Here is a 21274-nt window from a genome sequence, read left to right on the forward strand (position 1 = left end):
ACAGTTAGTTGTCGACTTTGAGAAAGTGTTAGCGGATGATGCGATCCACTTGAGTGTCATCTTGGTGTATCTGTACGTCAGTGCTGTATGTTGTTTGTTACACCTCATCAACGCACAGGTGACTTCACATGGGCAGATTACCCACGTGTCAACGCGGCAAGTACTTGTTGTTGCTTGCGTTTCATATTTCATATTGTTCCACATTTTCTCCTCACTTCGGGAACACCTGGCATCATCAATACTCCATAGTGATCCATATAAACACGCTCTGCATCGTATCAAATGTAGGCAATCACCAGAGTGTCTGGTTCAGACCCATGATACACTTGTAATACTGCTGAAACAAATATCTGCTCATGACATAGTCACAACCGTACAATCGACTCGGGTTTCGCAATAATTTCTTCTGAATGTGGAAAGGGGTTTGTCGCTTCTATTCTCTTAAATGCAAATGCAGATCTGCACTTAAAAGTACTACTATGTTGCCCAAACTGAGGAGGAGGGGAGGGTGAACTGAGTACATGATGTTTACTGCTGATCAAAAATCATTCCGACTCTATATCATAATTGTCTCATATGGAGAACGTCAGTGTTACCCTACCTCCTTTAACCGCTCCCCACCCCACCCCTTTATACTATACAAAGACACATATCCTGTGTGCAGAGCGTCAGTGCATATGACATGCATGTTAGCGTCGTCTTGGAGATAACATGAAAATGTAGGCCAGTTACGTCAAAAGGTTGGTTCCATATTTGGAAGGACCTTGTCGTGTGTGCGCTTATCGACAAGTCACTGCATCTGTGACCGATCGGCGGTGAGTTAGGCTCACTGTTACTGTTACTGTTTTATACAGTAGCATGTGCCAATAGCCATTGTAGCTGTACAAGTATATTGCTTTAAATGCAATTATGATCATTGGTTGTTCATTAAGTAACTAATTAATGCAATGGTTTAAGGTATGTTTTTGTCAAGGTGCTGAAACGACGGTTTCAAGATGTCGGACAAAGTACCTTCCATACGTCTGAACAGCGGTTATGACATGCCTATGCTGGGCTTAGGGACCTACAACAGTTTCAAGGTTGGTAGTTGGTATATATGCATACAGTGCACGCTGTCCAATTTGAAATCTGTATTTCTCGGATTGCTGTATATACCGCACTGAACTTTTCTGGTCCAGACGTAAGTCTTCGTCATTGTCATAATGACAAAGCATTTTATCTCGAACTCTCATTATTTCGGATTTCGGACCAAACTGACGTCGAGAAAAGATAGTAATACGTCAAAACATTCCTTTATAATCCGGACTGACAAGAAAGTCTTCTTGCTCAATAACCTTTTAATAATCAACACGTTGATCGGTTTGTGTATTTTGTGAACCCTTAAAGCTTAGAATTGCAGTCTAACTCGAAAACAGCCAGGTATACAACAAAGGATGGAGACGACACAGCACAGGTTAATGTGAAAAATAAAAATCTTGAACACATGGCTATCTCTTTCTCTCCACTCCTCCATAGTAACAAACAGTGAACTGAGTCAATCTGTTAATGATGGTTTGTTAAACAACTTTTTTATTTTTAGGACAAAAATTCTCCACCGAGTTGGTATGATGTTTTGATTGTGATCAGCGTCCCATTGAGTCTGCTATGCTTAATAGTTTTCGAGTTGGATTGCAATTCATCAGTCCGATTTTGAGCCATACGAAATATATATGTTCGGTATGCTAACAACGTGGAATAGTATTACACCTGATAACCCTAATCCCAAGTTACCAGCATTGTGTGTAATGATCATACACCCTCCCTAGGCCTATCGTTACAGGTCAGAATACTATTGTTGAGAGGTGAATATAACCGTGATTGCCTATATTGCTTTTTTTCCTGCGTGAATGAAAGACGATGAACGTTCGTGTGTTGGTCGATTTGGTTCGTTGCTTAACGCCGCAATAAGCAATATTAAAGCTATATGGGGCGGTCTGCACCAAACAATCAACACTCTAAGCATCGATCTGGGATGCATGTGTCAACCAAGTCAGCGAGTTGGACCACCCAATCCCGTTAGTCGCCACATACGACAAGCAGGAGTTGCCGAAGACCGATTCTAACCCAGATCTTCACGAGTCAAAGCAATGAGGCTTTGTCCAATATCCAGTTGTCAGGGCATGTCCCCTTTGTTTTGTTGGAAACGATTAAGGTTGCTCCCATTCACCATTTTGATCAAAACCGGTTAAGATTAAGACAAACAATAGATACACAACATAATTTGTGAAATCTGGAACATGAATACACGCATCATGACACAATGAACGGTGGCAACACTGCACAGCTTCAATCATGAAACTTGTATGTAGATTATCAATATATGTTTCCCAACAGCCAAACGAGGTGGGTGATGCCGTGAAGACTGCAATACAGATGGGGTATCGCCATATTGACACAGCCTGGCGCTATACAACGGAACCGGAAATCGGGGCCGCCGTTAAAGAACTGATCCAAGAAGGGAAAATAAAGAGGGAGGAGCTGTTCATTGTGACGAAGGTAGGAAGACCGGCACATGACACTGTGAGACCTCGTCAAATTCGGGGTTAACAAGTCATGGGTGTGAATGCTTACCTACAGCTGATCTGATATTTTCATTACATTCTGCGTTCAAATGAATACTTGATCAAAAACCCTTTTGGATTATTCTCACCCAAACAGACAACAGGGCGAATTAACGTGTGTTGTTTAAGAAACCTCTGTCGATGTCAGTTACCATTCAGTAAATAAATAGACCACTGAAAATCAATGATGACAGCGGGTCTTAAAAAATGGGAGGGCATGTTTGCCTGTCGTGGCGCAGTGGTACTTCTTGTATGCGACGACGGTCTGTAAACAAAACAAAGACAGCAGTATACCGCCATGACTGACGCCCAGAGAACGCGAGCCACCAAAGTAGAAGACGGATTTGAGGACAGGAGATAACACCGTTATTTGTCGTTAACAGACAACTGACAGCTTAGCGATACACAATTGCTTTGTCAGCTGCCTCGTGGTGTCCTCTGATAGCTCGACAACGCAGTCTTGCTGCTTAGAACGTCAACAGTTTGCTATGAACAGCATGCTATATGGACACAATCTGTAGACCACCTCTGGGACATGATGGGTCGATGATCTACAGATGCAATAGACAAGAACTAATAAAAAAAGATTAAAAAAACAGAACAGCATATTGTACGAGACGCTATTCGATAACTGATTTTTTTCTGTGAGCAGGTTTTGTCACACACGCTATTAACGTGGCGTGCCACTGAACAATTTTAGACCTGTATGCCCATATTCATCAAAGCTTGGTTTTGGTACCCAGCTTCAATTCAGGAAAACTGTCATGCCAAAAGCGACCGATCTACGACTGTTGTTTTAAAAGCATCATTGTCGTGTTGATTTTTGCCGTATAGTTTACCTCTGGCGTCTTTTTTTGAATTTTGAAAATAGATTGATTTGAGGGTATGGTAACGTCTTATGCGTAAAACACATTCTGTCATAACGTCAAATCTCTTCCAAGACAACGTTAAATGTATTAGTTACCCATGTTATCATTGCAGCTTTGGGTTCAGTTTCACGAACCAGATCAGGTAGAACCAGCGTGTCGGCAGTCACTGGAAGCCCTAGGCATGGATTATATCGATCTGTATCTAATCCACTTTCCTATCGCTTTCGAAGTGAGTAAAAAATGTCTCTTCCTTCTGTTGCCTTCTGCTGCTATCATCAGCATTAACGTACTGAAATCTCATATCAACTTATTGATTTATAAATGTTGCGAAATAGTTTTGCACTAACGAAAAGAGGAGTTAGTTGAACTTTGTTTCCCGCATAGCGCTGTTTCAAAAATACATAATATATGGTGTGAAGAGTGTACGTACAGGGCCCATATGTCTTAGCGATCTACCTCTAGAATGACTCTAGTCTCTCCCCACGGAGTATACATTACACTCAAGTCAAGTCAAGTGAGTTTTATTGTATCAAAGGCCATCGGCCCATATACAGGTTTACACAAGTACAGTGTTCGAAGTTTGTAGCCTCAGTGGAAATCACACAAAACCTATAACATTCGTTTAACAATTGGTGGTAAGGTAAATGTGACAATCCATTTAACAAGTTATTTCTTAGGTCCATTCCATGTTTTACAAAGAGAGACAATCTATATATTACATCGACATCATTTGGGGATAGAATAGAAACAAACCCTATTTTACTCGTCTTAGATAGGAAGCGCTCTGGTATATATTTAGTTCGTAATTCAGCATAATAGGGACATTCAAAAGTAAAATGTATTTCGTCTTCTATAGCAGAGTTACATAATGGGCAAATTCTTTGCTTTCTTTCAAGTGATATGTTCCGTCCATAATTAATCATTAGTTTTGACAAGCCAAGTCTATATTTGATACATATATTTCTTAGGTTACTATTTGTTAAAACATATAGATATTTTTCTGGCTCTAATAAAGTTTTAAACGTTTTGTACAGATCATAACGTGAACTGTTTTCTAAGTTAGATTGCCATCCTTGGTAGAACATATTTATTGCTACTTTACGAAAATCATTTAGAGATAGGTGTAGATCGCCAACAGATTGATTAAGCCAAACAAACCCCTAACCATGCGAAAATAGTAGTGTCCTTACATGCGAAACCCATGTAACCTTGCCGTTGCTATCTAGATGAATAAGCATGTTATAGGCTATTTTCGGAAGCCGATTTTCTGGCATATGGATGATGCTAAACCAGTATCTTAGACATTTTATTTGCGAATTTATATAAAGTGGGTATCGTCCACATTCTCCATATATCATGTTATTTGGAGTTGCTAATCCAACACAAAGAAACTTTTTACATGCCAGTAGGTGGATTCTTTCTGTGCATTCAAATCTTTGGTAACCCCACACCTCGGATCCATACAATAAAATTGGCTGTATTTGGGTGTCAAATAATTTGAAAAATATAACAGGTGTAATAACTCCAAGTTTACGCGAAATCGGCATCATATTAAGTAACCAAGTCAGAAACGCATTTGTCCATATTTAATGTTGAATTAAACATTATGCCAAGATATCTATAGCCATTAACTACATTAATTCGTTGTCCATTTAAGTACCATCTCTCTTTAGAAGTCAAAGGGCCTCCCTTTCTGAAAACAATAATTTCCGTCTTATCTAAATTTACAGATAAATTCCATTCTTTAGTGTATTTATCTAATACATTCAAATGATTTTGTAGGCCAATAACTGTATCAGAAAGGAAAATAACATCATCAGCTGCTATCATCAGCATTAACGTACTGAAATCTCATATCAAATTATTGATTTATAAATGTTGCGAACTAATTTTGCACTAACTAAAAGAGGAGTTAGTTGAACTTTGTTTCCCGCATAAATACATAATCAAAAATACATAATATATGGTGTTAAGAGTGTATGTACAGGGCCCATATGTCCTAGCAATCTACCTCTAGAGTGACTCTAGTCTCTCCCGACAGAGTATACATTACACTCAATAACTGAGATTATTTGTCATTCTAAAATAGATTGTCTGTTCATGTCTCTGTTTCCCCAGGACATGGAAATGACCAAGCCGACCTCGACGGACTATCTAGACACGTGGAGAGTAAGTAGCTCCCAGTATGACTCCTCTAAGCACTATTCCTTTAAGTGACACGTACATTGCAAAGTTATGGGATGAATAAAAAATGAACATGGTGGTAAATACAACAAAATACATTCAATGAAGAACATTTCATCCAACCGTCACTGATGAACAAAGTACAATTCATATGTTTGAAGTTGTTCTATATATTGGTCTTGTAAAGACTTCACTGATAGAGTGTTATATGAGGACAATGAAAAGGAAGAAGTTTCATTGATGAAGATAATTGAATGTTGAGCATAGGTTTAAACATCGCTATTTTAAGGAAACGAAACAGGTTTAGAACATAATGTCGAGTAAAATAATGAATTCTGTTATGAACATTCATGTTAAAGGATTTCTCTGTATAAGGACGTTCATAACACTCTCCTCCCCAACAGGCCATGGAGAAGCTCGTGGATAAAGGCCTTGTCAGGTCTATCGGTGTCTCCAACTTCAATAAACAACAGCTAGAGAGAATTCTCAAAATGGACGGCCTCAAGTACAAGCCTGCGAATAACCAGGTAGATATTATTTGTTGAATATGACCAATCGGAGTCATCTTTTTATGCTTTTAATATACCCAGATCTCGTGTGGTTCACCAAAATGCTAATCACCTGAGACCATCATCACTTCAGTTTTTCACCGAAGACACCTCTTACTATAAGTAGATTGCTGTTTAAAACATCGTGACAATCCACTTGAGTTGTGTGTTTTAGGTGGAGATGTCTCCATATCTGGCCCAGGAAGACCTTCTCCAGTTCTCCCTCAAGTACGGCATCTCAACTTCTGGCTACGCACCTTTCGGGGCCCCAGGACAGGTCTAGTAAGTTGAGGTATTTTGTCCTATATCAGTGCTACAAAACGCTTCTGGCGAACGTCGGACACACATAAGGGAGCACAGCACCACAACTTCTTGTGAGGACAGTAGGGGTAGCCTAACCTAAACTAACCTAAACTACGTAAAATAGTATTATGACGTATTTTCAAAGTTTGTGGTGTTGTATGATGAGGAGGTCCCATTTATAGGTACAATATAATTTGACCGGGGACAACAATTTGCAAACGGTTACAGAAATGTCGATTTCAGACGATACCACGATTATTTGCTACACCTAGCCCTCACGGGAGTCCCATAGATGAGTCTTTTCTTTGTGTGTTTCAGTATACTCAAGGATGCTCCAAAGAACCTCGAAGACCCGACCATTGTCAAAATCGGAAGGAAATACAACAAATCCTCAGCTCAGGTATACTGTTATATAAAGAATGTGTAAAGAGTCACATATTCTTAGATTTTAATTATATCATAGCTTGGAACTAACTGATGGCTCTAATAGTTTATTTCAGTGACATGCATGTACACTTGCACGCAAAAAAGCCACAAAACGTAAATTAAACAACAAAACAAAAGCAGCAACAGAAAAGGAAAAAGAAAACACGTTACCCTTTTTCCTTAATGATGGAGGTACCTACATGGGTGTCAACTTGTTGAACTGTTTACGGTGACCCCATTCTCTCTTAGGCGATGAATTAAGTCTTGTTACTCTGATACGGTGTAATCCGAGGTAACATCATTGTATGCCGGCCCTGTCTGTATCCCACCAATGGCTCGTTCTCTCTTTCAGCTGTTAGTCGTGGCATATCTCCCGTATTTGTGTATCATATCATGTATTCTGGTCTTTCTTTATGCCCCATAGAATCATTCTATACTTGAAATGGATGCAAATACTGCTGGAATATTGCTGAACAAAACAAGAAACGTTAATTTGTAAGCAAAACTGTTAACAAGTATAATATTAGATGTTCCTAAACACTTTTTTCATAATATCAAAGACACGTTTTACCTGTTTTCGTTAGTGCAGGCACCCGTGGCGAGCCACCTCCTCGTGGTGGGTGCTGGGTAATGCCAAGAGCTCGCCGACACCCCCTTTGTGGACCCGGGGGGATATTTGGTCCACCAACCCGTTTGCCGTGGGTTGCGGCCCTGTGTCGGTGGAGGAAGGGATCCTGATGGTTGAGGGCAACAGGAGCCTGTAATCGTGTTCCTGTTGCCTAACACACCACTTTGGCCCTGACTTCACCTAGACGGGAGGTTGAATGGGCCCGATTCAATCAATCGGCTGGTCACGACAAGACCTGTGCTTAAGTGATTGTCATTATTGCACCTTTTATACTATTGGGTCTTGGTTATTTGAAAATTTCAATACACAAATTATCATTGTCTCGTTGCCTAGAGTCCTATGCCAGAAGGCGGTGGCCCACGGGCCAATCTGGTTATATAGACCGCTGAATTACGTGTTCTGAAGAACTGTGTCATGGATTGAACCAGTCTGACACTTTTTCTTTAAGATATCATGGCTTTTCATGTCTATGTATTCTGGAGTATGACACCTTTGTAACCCTGGTGTTGCAGGCTGGCTTCCCCTGCATCACCGTCCTTGTTGACACTCGATGGCGGGTTGGGAGCAAGGGTGTTGAATCCTATTCTACCACCATGGTAAAACACGCACAATCTGGTTCATCCAAAAATTACAAAAGGCGACATGTAGTTTGTGTTTCATCTGATGATGAAGCAATTACTACCAATAGTACTTCATGGCCTCGGTTTATTGTTATCACTTCTGCTGATGGTAACCCGATGAAATTGAATCCGTTTGCCATTTCCAAAGGTATTGAAAGTATTTGTGGAGTCGTGAAAAATGTTACACACCTTCGAAATGGTTCAGTCTTAGTTGAATGCACACGAAGGCAACAATCCGTTAATCTGCTGGGGTTACAACAATTTGTCAATATCAAGGTAGTTGTCTCAGTACACAAAACTCTCAACTCCTGTCAAGGTATCATTAGAGATTATGGCCGTGTTCTCTCTGACATGGACGAAAGTGAGATTGTTGCCGAACTTAAAGACCAAGGCGTTACAGCTGTCAAGCGTTTCACCAAAAAACAAAATGATAAAATATTCAAAACAAACACATATTTGTTCACCTTTGCTCTTCAAGAAATTCCAAAATCAATCAAGGCGGGATACTTCAACATTGGGGTGGAGGTATACATACCAAACCCGCTCCGATGTTTTCAGTGTCAGAAATTTGGTCATGGTGCAAAATTCTGCACTCGTAATACTGTGTGTGTTCGTTGTGCTGGCGCTCATGAGAGCTCAGATTGCACTAGTGACACCACCAAATGTGCAAACTGTGCTAATGACCATACTGCTTCATCCAAAATCTGCCCTCGATATGTTCATGAATCTAACATTCTCAAAATAAAGTATACTCAAAATATTTCTTACCAAGAAGCAAAAAAATTGGTTCAGCATCCTTCCATACTTACGTCTGCCAAAACATATTCTGCTACTGTTTCATCTGTAGCTCCTGCTCCAGTTAACAAAGTTCTCACTGCTTCGAAAAGTTGTCAAACAACCATATCATGGGTGAAAGACGAGCAGCTTACATTTGGTGATACTACTCACAGTCACTCTGCTTCACAGACCAAGATGACTCAATCTGATATAGAACCAGAAATAGAAAGTGAAATTATTCAGGATAATGTCCAATTTACACAAAAGGAAAAGAAACAGATGAGACGATCCAGGGGCCTACAAAATTGTAGAGGACTTCGGAATAATCTAAATGACTTACAGTTATTAATACAAGACATAAGTCCATCAGCATTTTGTCTCCAAGAAACGTATCTGAAGAGTGCCGATCACTTGGATGTTCGGCAGTATAATTCATATCATTTCTTTTCGCCTCCAGGTGTTAAAACAACTGGAGGCTCATCAGTCTTTGTGAAACAAGGTGTCATCCATAGCCGAGTTCCACTAAATACTCCACTTCAAGCTGTTGCTGTGCGTATAACATTACACATTGTCTTTACTTTGTGTTCTCTTTATATTCCACCATCTTCTAATCTCCATCAAACCGATCTTCAGGCACTGTATGATCAACTTCCTAAGCCGTGTATCATAATGGGCGACCTTAATGGACATAACCCGCTCTGGGGAAGTGCTAATACAAACAATAAAGGGAAGACATTGGAAGAATTCATTTCACAGAATGATTTATGCATTTTCAATGACAATTCTAAAACCTATTTACACCCAGGGACAGGAACCTATTCGTCTCTTGATCTATCTGTTTCTGATTCCACTCTACTTTCCGAATTCGAATGGTCAGTCCATGGTGACCTCTGTGGCAGTGACCATTTCCCCACTATATTACGCTCGGATGTACCAGCTGATAACCCTCCTTCAACACGATGGAATTTTTCGAAGGCAAACTGGTCCTTATTTGAAAAAGAAACATCAAACAAATTAACGCATGCTCTTCTACTTAATGTTTCAGATCCGATAAAACGTTTCTCTGAAGTACTGCATGGCATAGCTGATGCATGTATTCCTAGGTCCTCTGCAAACCCTCACATTCGTAAACCATGGTTTGACGATGATTGCAAACAAGCAAGGAAGGCAAGGAAAAAGGCCGAGCGTTATTTCCGTCGCCATCCTATGGTACATAATTTTAATACCTTTAAAATTGTAAATGCGAAAGCAAGGCGTAGATTTAAACAACACAAACGCCAATCATGGCGCAATTTTGTCTCCAGGATAAATTCACGAACGCCTATATCCAAAGTATGGAATATGATTCAGAAGATAAAGGGCAAAGGGTCTAACTCTAGCGTCCATCACCTTAAAGATGGGGATCACCTTTTAACAGTTACGTCAGATATTGCAAATAAACTTGGGGAAACTCTTGCTAAACATTCTTCCTCGTCTAATTACGATCCTAAATTTATCAGATATCAAAAGGAACAAGAAAAGAAAACTGTCAGCTTTACTTCAGATAATGGAGAAGATTACAATGAGTTGTTTTCCATCCACGAACTTCATACCGCACTCAGTCAAGCTCATGATACTGCTACGGGTGCGGATAATATCCATTATCAGCTCCTGAAGCACTTACCAGAAGCATGTCTGGAAACTCTACTAGCAATCTTTGATGAAATCTGGACGTCTGGCAACTTCCCCCCATCATGGCGTGAAGCAATAGTTGTGCCCATACCTAAACCTGGCCGTGACCATACTGACCCCTCAAATTATAGACCTATTTCATTAACCAGCTGCGTTTGCAAAACCATGGAACGCATGGTCAACAACAGACTGACATGGTTCTTAGAATCTAATAATCTAATAACAAATATTCAGTGTGGATTTCGGAAAAATCGAAGTACTATTGACCATTTAGTTCGATTAGAATCATTCGTAAAAAATGCAATGATTCAAAATCAACATGCAGTGTCTATATTCTTTGACTTAGAAAAGGCATACGACACTACATGGAAACACGGAATTTTAAAAGATTTACATGATTTTGGATTACGTGGCCGTTTGCCTCAGTTCATATCCAGGTTTTTAAATGACAGACAATTTCAAGTCCGAGTGGGATCTACCCTGTCTGATCATTATAATCAGGATCAGGGTGTCCCACAAGGCAGCATTTTGTCTGTCACATTGTTCAGTGTAAAAATCAATAGTCTTTCTAAGGTTTTAAATGATTCCATTGATGGATCTCTTTTTGTGGATGATTTTAACATTTCATGTCGTGGAAAAAATATGAATACTATTGAACGGCAGTTACAATTATGTTTAAATAGAATTCATAAGTGGTCGTTAGAAAATGGATTTAAATTTTCGAAGATTAAAACAAAATGTATACACTTCTGTAGGAAATATAAGCCTCACAGGGATCCAGATTTAGTTCTAGATGGCACTCCTGTAAAAGTGGTTAAAGAAGCTAAGTTCTTAGGTATAATTTTTTATCATCACCTGACGTTTTTACCTCACATAAAGTACTTGAAAAATAAATGCCTGAAGGCTCTAGATTTACTGAAAGTTGTTGCCAGTTCTAAATGGGGAGGGGATCAGAAGACCCTCCTCCAATTATACAGAGCACTGATCCGTTCCAAACTAGATTACGGATCCATCGTCTATGGTGGAGCCTGTAAAAGCAACCTCAAACTACTTGATTCTGTTCACCATCAGGGTCTGAGACTGTGTCTTGGATCTTTCCGAACTTCTCCTATTGACAGTCTTTATGTCGAAGCTGATGAGCCATCCCTAAAACAGCGCCGTATCAAATTATCATTACAATATGTCACAAAACTATATTCTAATGAGGCCAACCCTGCTTATAACTGTGTGTTCACTCCTCTTTATGAGGATCTGTATAACAAAAAGTCTTCTCTTGTTCCACCTCTGGGGCTCAGAATTCAGTCACTCATTTCTGCTGCCGGCATTGAACTGGAAAATATAGCTCCTTTCCGACTTCTTTCTTTACCTCCTTGGCAACTAGTAAGGCCACAAGTTGACTTAACACTGACAACTTTTAAAAAATCGCAAACTAATGAATTACAATATAAACAAGAATACAATCAATTAAAACATAAATACAATGCATACAAATCATTATTTACTGATGGATCCAAGGATGGTGGCGCAGTGGCTTGTGCCACTGTCATTGGATCCAGAACAATATCTTCTAGATTACCGGATAATAGTTCTATATTTACAGCAGAAACAAACGCAATACTCTCAGCCCTTAAATATATTCAAAGACATCCTAAGCATAAACAATATATAATATTTTCTGACTCTCTTTCATGTCTTCAGGCAAATTAAAAATGTATCATGTAAACATCCACTTTTAATTGAAATTATTGAGTTATATAATGATCTCGCTACTGGCCAATATGACATCGCCTTTTGTTGGTTGCCCAGCCATGTTGGCATTTCTGGTAACACAATGGCCGATCTTGCTGCTAAGGCAGCATTAAACAAATCTGTGACACCACTTCATATTCCATACTCTGATTATGGGGCTGTAATTAGATCGTATGTCCGTCATCTGATGCAAAGGAAGTGGGACACCCAAGTGGCAATCAATAAATTACATGCAATAAAACCCTATATTGGTTATACCTACTTGGGTCGTCAGTCCAGGTTTGAAGAGGTCATCTTGCGACGATGTCGCATTGGCCATACGAGATATACTCATGAATACTTATTGAAAGGTGAGGATCCTCCGTTCTGCATCCCTTGTGATGAAATAATCACGGTCAAGCATGTTTTGCTTGACTGTGTTGAATATTCCATCACAAGGGATAACTATTTTAAATCCCGAACTATGAAGGATCTTTTTAACAATAACAGTGGTCATTTAATTATTGCATTTTTAAAAGAATTGAATTTGTTATCAGATTTGTAAATAGATAAATATTTTATGAGTGGTAATTTGGATTAGTAACTGAGATTGTTAGTGGCTGTACCTTCAAGGGGGGTTGAAGTAGTGTAAAATTATTGTCCTCCTGAGAAGGTACATAAGTCCCAGGGCATTCGAAGGTAATTTCAATTTACTGTTTATTTTAATTGTAGTATCACTGTCATTTTAATTTTGGCTAAAATTCACTTCATCGCCTGCAGCTTAAGGGATGATATAAATCCAGCTAGGGTCCATGCAGGTAGGAAATGTACTGTAAGTCCCCATGGTCCCTAGTATGGTGATCTACCTTCAGTTGTTGGCGAACTATAGCCTGTTTTATACATTGTATCGTCCTCTCTAGTTAAATATTTTAGATTTCATGACTAGTTTTAACATCAATATATCTGTGATAATCTAGTTAGTTTTACTGTCCTTTGTCGACGGATATTTTAGATTGCATAGATTGTTTTCATCGCTATATGGCTGTAATACTGCCGATGCGATGTAAAATTTTAACTCACTCACTCACTCACTCGTTAGTGCAAATCAACAGAAAATGTTAGAAATGACAGAAATCATAGAAATGATTCTTTCACATTTTAGAAACTCTACAAGATTTGTTCATTGTCTTAGTAGTTGAACAATGGTGACTTTATATGGTTTTGTCTTTGTATCAAAGCAAAATTGTATTTGAACGTTTCTTTTGGACATCTAAGTCACTCTTATTGACTCATTTCAGCATGGTCGAAAATAGGACAATTTAACTTTTCTTGAAGATCCGGGTTAGAACTGATCTTGTCGTAAATGGCGACTAACAGGATCGAGTGGTCAGGCGAGATAATTTGGCTGACGTATATGATCGATTCCCAGTTGTGGAGATGCCCATGATGCTGATCACTGAATTGTATGGTCCAGACTCGACAGTCCACCGCCATATTGCTGAAATATTGCTGAGTCACTCAACCAAACAAATATGCTTTTTACGATATGATATCTTTAAAGATATGCCATTTACCATATACGAATGTTCCTTGACTTATGTTATTCACTATGTACTTTTCTTGATGCTTATCTTTCTAACCATATATCATTGTCATTTCCTTAACCCAAAGTTTTCTTGTATGCACCAGGTGATCCTCCGATGGGGCATACAGAGAGGTTTTGCTTTGATTCCCAAGAGTACGAATCCATCTCGTTTGACCCAGAACATGGATGTGAGTGTTTGTTCTTTGTAACAATTCAACAAGGAACTTGTGGTTTCGTGTTTTATATCTGTCTTGGTCCAGACGTTTGCATGAAAACACTAGACAGACAACTAAATTGGTTTCTTTCCATCACTGAAGAATGACAAATCAGATTCACTGAAATTTCAGTAAAATGCACCAGTGAAGATCCGGGATCCGGATGTCTCCCTCGGTACATTTGAAATGAACTTATACTTTACATGTTGGTTTAACGTATCAATTGTACTTGTTTCAGATATTTGATTTCAAGCTCAGTGAGGAGGATATAAAGGCAATGCTAGCTCTTGACAGAGGCTACAGATGCAACGCCCATCTCTTCCAGGCGTAAGCACGATTATAGAACTAGACTATGTTGGAATGAGGATTGTCTCGATAATAATAATAATTATAATGAAAGCAAAGAATTCCACAGCTATTTTAAGCGTGCCAAGGTTGTTGGACACAATCTGAAATTTGAAGTTGATTTTGCTCATGGTGATGTACTGCTTAACGGTACAGCGATGGGAGTAAACCAGATGAAGTCCTTCACCAAGTCTGCCCAGAGTCGGTCCTTTGTGGAGAAGCTGTCTGAGAAGCCATTGCATCGTGTTTACATGCAGTGTGTGGAACAGAACAGAAATCCAACCGACTCCTTCGCCTGGATGAAGTCGGCTGGTCTCAAATGTGAAACTGGGAGCTTCCTTTTTGCTGCTCAGGACCAATCACTTCCCACTCGCAATCGCCAGAATGTTATTCTTAAAGAAAATATCAATATGAAATGTCGTCTTTGCAGTGAATTTACAGAGATTGTCCAACACCTTGTCAGTGGATGCCCTTCCTTGGCACAAACAGCGTATCTTAAAAGACATGATGACATGGCTCGCTGCTTTTATTATCGTCTCCGCCATGCCCGTGGCTTTGACTCCGAGGTCCATCCATGGTACGACCCTGAACATGTCCAGGCGTCTTGGAAAATGATGTTTTTAAGCTTCTCTGGAATAGGCCAATATACAGCCTGAGACGAATTCCAGCCAACAAACCTGATCTTGTTCTTTTTTATAAAGCCAATGAAATTATTTATATCATTGAATTTTCTGTCCCTTTTGACAGCAATGTGATTGGCAAGATTCAGGAAAAGCATGATGAATATGCGTACCTCCCCTTTGAAATGTCTCGCTTGCATCCCAAGTACACTGTCGTCAGGCTCCCCATTGTTCTCGGTGCCCTTGGTTTGGTACCTCCTGATCTCTTGGCGCAGATCAGGAGAGTGCCCGTGTTCTCCACCGGGAGCACATCCCTTCTCACAGTCTGGGTAATGCAGAAGGCTGCAGTGTTGGGAAGCCTCCCATTCGCTGTTTGGGCTGCGTGTAGAGGGGGCGGGGGCCCTGAGCTGATGATGAGCCTTACTGGCCTGACTGTGCCAGGATCACCTGAACCCTCTCTGCTGCATTTCAATCTTAATCTGTAAAACAATGATAACGCTAATTTTAGCGCCTATAATCCAACGCGATGCTGCTCTCTGGCGTTACATTATTATCCCAGAGAAATCGTTCTTTCAAAGCTGCTAATGAGCTCTAAGCGCGACTGTATAGGTCGGTACATCCGGTACCCATTGTAAGCATCTGGTTGGAGGGACGGCAATGTGAACAAAGTGCCTTGCCCAAGGACATGACACACTGTTAGATCCAGGTCACAAATGTGTGTTGTATCCCCCGATAATCGAACACGGGCATTTAACATTAGAGGCCAGTATGCTAACCATTACACCGTTGTGTATTTATCGATAAGATGGACATTAAGTGTTTGTGATGGTATAACGTGTGAAGCCCATTTCCGATGTGCCTAATCGTGGTAATTCTGGAATAATGCTAATGATCCGCATCATTTGATTTGGAGTGACGCTACGTGAAACAATTTTATCGTGTTTCCAAGATATTTTTGGAAGGGGTCATTGACATTATTGGATTTATATGCACAATGTTCTCGACTTCACAATGATAACTCAGAAGCTGCATGGATAAGTTGTGAAAGTAGTAATGTTAAATTCATATTAGATCTATACCTGCGTTGGAAGCCAGAAATATTTAGGATTTGGGGTATTATCATTTTGGTCGATGTTAACAAAATTATTAAACTGTGAAAGTAAGATTTATGAAATTAAAGTAATAATTAAACGATGGATGAAAAGAACCATAACTCCAATGGGAAAAGTTGCTATTATGAAACCATTACTTATTTTCAAACTACATTTCCTTTTTCTTACTTTGCCGAACCCACCCGGTGAGTTTCTTAAAAAGTTAATAGTATGGTATTTGGTTTTCTTGCGGATAACAAACCAGATGAAACTAAAAGAACAGTTGTCTGAAGAGCAGTTGCAGAGGGAGAGTTGGGAATGATTGATACATATGCATATGTTGATGCATTGAAAGTAACATGGATTAGAAAATTACTTCAATTCGTTTATGAAAGAAAGTGCAAACACCTGTTAATAGTAATTAGTTCATAATTTTTAAGCCTCTTATTATTTTGAGAATATCCACTTACGTTTTCATAATATATGGAAAGTGAGTTTGGGAAAATTACTCAAAAGGCATTTGCCAAATACAGTTAAGACATATAGGGAATGGTGGTGGTTCTGGACCGCAGAGCAAAATCGCCTGCAAATTTGCAGGGAAAAACCAAAAGTACACCACATCTGAGTTTTATTATACAGCCACTTTCCATCTGCAAAAACCGTTCACATACAAAATTACAGAGGTGAGTGACTTATTCAAATTTATAGGGGTACCACAATAAAGGCACCTTAATCTTCAGTTGAATGTTTTATAACTATTAAACCACTTCAAAGTATCCCACATTTTCTGTGTGGGGTGTCCACCAACAACAGGCGAATGGGATAATGTTTACTTCAGAAAGTTGCATCACACCCAGATACTATTGGGTGGTTATTAGAAAAAATCGAGAACGTTACACTAATAAAGGCTCTGGCTGGGCTGTTGACAAGATTAACATGGATATAGCAAATTATGTACCGTTGACTCCCTGAATATTTTAATGCTATGGTTAATCCCCGGCACAAACTGTACCTCCAGTTAAGATTATATTAGGTACATGGTATAAAAAATGCCCGGAACCAAACTATCACGTGAAGCTTATTCTGAGATCAGATCACGTGACTTGTCTGTTCGGGAGGCAAAGAAAAAATATCATATATCACAATTAAGATACATGAAAATCCGAGACAGTCATAAACCTCAGATACTTCTGAATTAGAAAAAATAATAGGTGTCCAATTTGTATTTCTTTCTTACAGAGAGAGAAAAAATCCTGAAGCAATCGGGCTACACCTAATACCAGATTCTTAAACAATTTCTAGAACTCTATTTGTTACTCTTCAGTGAGTTTGTGAAAAATGGGGAAATAATTGATTTCGTTTATCTCTACCAACCACACCAATTTCGTCCAGCTGAAGGAAAACTACGAATTATACTCTCAGAGTCCCCAGGGAGGGTCCCCCTATGATAGATATAACCAATGCACTGACTGCCTCAATATCCCAAAAACACCATCCAATCTTTGATGGTGATAACTCATCTTGTAAGAGTGGTACAATTGGCCACTGCACCAGAAGCAAGAAATGTGTTTTATGGAAAAATAAAGACATAGACTACACACCTCAGGAACGCCTCCCACTTGAGGTTCCAAAAGAAACAGTGATAAACGATTGTTTAACAAATATAGAGAATATGTATGATAATTCCTGTTTTATGTGGTATGTACGATATGCATTACTCGTTAAGAATTTAGCAAGTATTTGCCCATGTAAGAAAGATCAATGTATTTTCCGGTTAAAAGCAGGGGAAACGGAACCAGCAGGGGGATGTAAGAAAATTATTTTATGAACCAATTACCGAACTACGGCGGACCAAAAGGGCTAGAAGTAGCAGCACCACCATGTAGTAAACATGAAAAAGATTATTCTTGGTATTGTGTTGGTATAGTATTGGGATTCCTGGTATAGTACTGGTATAGTACTGGGATTCCTGGTATAGTATTGGTATAGTATTGGGATTACTGGCATAGTATTGGGATTTCTATATGGACATTTGTTTTTATAAGTATAGCATATACCCAGAAAACTATGCCACCCAAAAGATACTTGTCTGCAGAGGACATCCAAGAAATATGCTCCCTTTGCGGTGTGGTCACTCCAAGCGAGGTCAAAAAGTATTGCCTGCTACAGAACCTTCAACCCTCTTGCCCGTGGGTGTGGGGGAAACCCCCCCACGGCACCTCAAAATCCAACCATCCAGGACTTCTACGATCGTCTGTGGAAGATTGAGACTCATTCGGAGCAAAGCACGAAGATTGTGGAGCAAAACGCGTCGATGTTGTCAGCTCGGGCAGAGCAAACAACGAATATGTTGGTCGACATCTTGTCTAAGCTGGACAAGGAAGAACTCCAAGAGTGTATGGAAGACGAGGAGAACATAGAAGACGAGGAGGAACAGTTTGATATACAGAAGCTTTGGTGGAAGGTAGAATCAACCCAGAATTTGGTGTATATTTCGATGACAGCCGTTGCTCTGTGGAGTGTTTTTGCATGACCTGGAAGCACTGCACATCAGTTAAACAAGAAGACGAGCAGCATGGGGTGAAGTCCAGGGACCCCTTCCACATGAACTAAAGTGTATGCATCTTGAACTACAAACGATATATGTTTTTCGTCTGCAACTATTTCAAACTATAAACAATGCCTGCATGTATCTCGAACTATAAACTATAAACTTCTCTGTCACCTGGCCTTTTTTAAACAGGGGACCGGCATATTTCCCCAAGTTTACATGGAAATGGCTCATTCACAAGCCATAAACGTTCTATGCCCCCATTATCTCGAACTGTATCTTGTATCTGATAGCCATAGATTGGGAATATTTCCCCACTTGATGAATTAAGAAACAATAATAGTCTGTTCTTACCTTCATATTTAGCCACAGCAAAATTGGTGCATGTATAGTCTCCTTCTGGAATTTAAGGAGCTTTTTTATGTTTACTACATGGTGGTGCTGCTACTTCCAGTGCTTCTGGCCTCCTGTACTTTGGTAATTGGTTCTTAATAATTTTTTTCTTAAATCAACCTGTTGGTTCTGTTTCCCCTGCTATTAGCCATAAAATACATTGATCTTTCTCACACATACAAAGACTTGCTAATTTCTTAGTGAGTAATATATATCGTAAAGCCCACCTAAGACGGTCATTATCACATATATTCTCCATATTTGTGAAATAACCTTCTATTATTATCTGTTCGGGGACCTCAAGTGGGAGACGTTCCTGAGGTGTGTAGTCTTTGTCTTTATTTTCCCATAAAACATATTTCTGGCTTCTGACGCAGTGGCCAATTGTACCACGCTTACAAGACGAATTGTCACCATCAAACATTGGAAGGAGTTTTAGGTTATTGAGGCAATCAGTGCATTGGTTATGCCTGTCATAGGGGGATCCTCTTGGGGAGTCTGAGAGCATAATTCGTAGTTTCCCTCCAGCTGGGTGAAATTGGTTTGGTTGGTAGAGGTGAGCGAAATCAATTGTTTTCCCGTTTTTTACAAACTCACTGAAGAGTAACAAATACATGACTAACATGTCTAACAGATCCTGTTAAAACAGTTATATTCACCATACTCATAATATACGTCAAAGTAATCGTTTGAAAATGGTCGAATCATGATATAATCGTTGCACACACTTTTGTCCAAAGAACCCTCATTGTTCCTGTGTTACTTGGTTGCAGATGCAAGGACCATCCCTTCTATCCCTTCGAGAAGTGAACGGGAACAGCACAGATCAAACAGCCAGACAATCGGCGACAATCTGAGTATTGCCGGCAACAATATTGTTCCTGATATCTGTGTGATCTTCATCAGTGTAGAATAGACACGTGTTGAACATAATAATAGTTGTGTCAAAAACGACCATGTCGTTATCATATTACATAATTATAACGAATAATGAATGTAAGGTACGAACAGATTCATGTTATAATGTAGCACTTTTTGGATGCTTTAATGTTTGGATTTGACATATTGCAAAAATAAAACATTCGAAGATGCAGTTGGGCAAAGTGGTTCCATGTCCTTTCGGGCTCAAACCTATTATCTATCATCACAACTATCTGCATTGTAATCACACTGAGCCTCAACCTCCACATATAGACTCAAATTTCGTTCATTTATGTATCTTAATGTTGTGTATAGCTTGCTTGATAACGGTGTTAGCGTTTACAGAGACACATTGCCGCATCTATTGTAAGTAGTCATTTCATTTTTTTCGCCTAAAATCTAACCCTGATATTATTGACAGAATGTTTGTGTCATCCCACTTTCGCCTCTTCCTATTCTTGCATCTGCATCTGAAGCTGGAGAAATGTCTTGATATGTAAGCTGAGGCCTCAACAAATGCTTCGTTTTCAAAACGCTAATTATGTTTTACGTTGACTTATGACCAGAATGAAGACTCTGATCACTGCATTTCGGTTATATTATGCAGACGTAAATGTATTAATTTGTAACGTATTCAGCATGCATTTCAAGTTCGTTTGTCGTTCATCGGATAATCTGTCGCTAGTAATGTCCAAAACAGGCAAAACTTACAACACTGGATATTAATATGTATTTTAAATACAGGAAAAATAACTTTGAATTAGCTCAAAGAATAAGTTGGGTCGTAACGTCCTCAACGCACAAAGAACAAGGCAACAGTGAGCTGTTCAAAAATGAAGGGAGTAGAGAACCAGCTCAACTCAGGGAGTTTCTCTTGTCCTAAACAGAAGCTATATGACATAATGCAGATAACAGTAAAGATTGAAAGAGACAGGGGCTGGCCGTGGCTATAAATGAGTGAGGTCTACCTTTTCACAGCTTTCTAGGAATATCACGGCTGGGGGCATTCTGAGGCGGTTTGATTGTGATTTTGTCATGGACGTTCCTGTATATAGTGAAATCATATTGTGCACATCTTGTTGGGATTCTAGTATACTCCCTTCGTTACAATCAAAGTTCACACAATGGTAAGTACAAAATCGGTAGTTACTGGGTGATTCATAGCAATATTGCGGCAGTATTCAATCAATTTGAAGCAT

General features: G+C 39.4%; 1 protein-coding gene across 1 annotated transcript; it reads left to right on the top strand.

The window, feature by feature from the left end:
* The first annotated feature begins 749 nt into the window (after positions 1–749).
* LOC137265707 (aldo-keto reductase family 1 member B1-like) lies at positions 750–20247 on the top strand. Its single transcript, XM_067801148.1, has 11 exons — positions 750–815; positions 974–1079; positions 2374–2535; positions 3582–3698; positions 5588–5638; positions 6058–6180; positions 6377–6483; positions 6823–6904; positions 14044–14127; positions 14393–14481; positions 19928–20247. The coding sequence occupies exons 2-11, from the start codon at positions 996–998 to the stop codon at positions 19962–19964; spliced, it is 936 nt and encodes a 311-aa protein (XP_067657249.1). The 5' UTR covers positions 750–815; positions 974–995; the 3' UTR covers positions 19965–20247.
* Positions 20248–21274: the final 1027 nt, after the last annotated feature.

This window comes from Haliotis asinina, chromosome 15, assembly GCF_037392515.1.
Source record: "Haliotis asinina isolate JCU_RB_2024 chromosome 15, JCU_Hal_asi_v2, whole genome shotgun sequence".
NCBI classification, from domain to species: Eukaryota; Metazoa; Mollusca; class Gastropoda; order Lepetellida; family Haliotidae; genus Haliotis; species Haliotis asinina.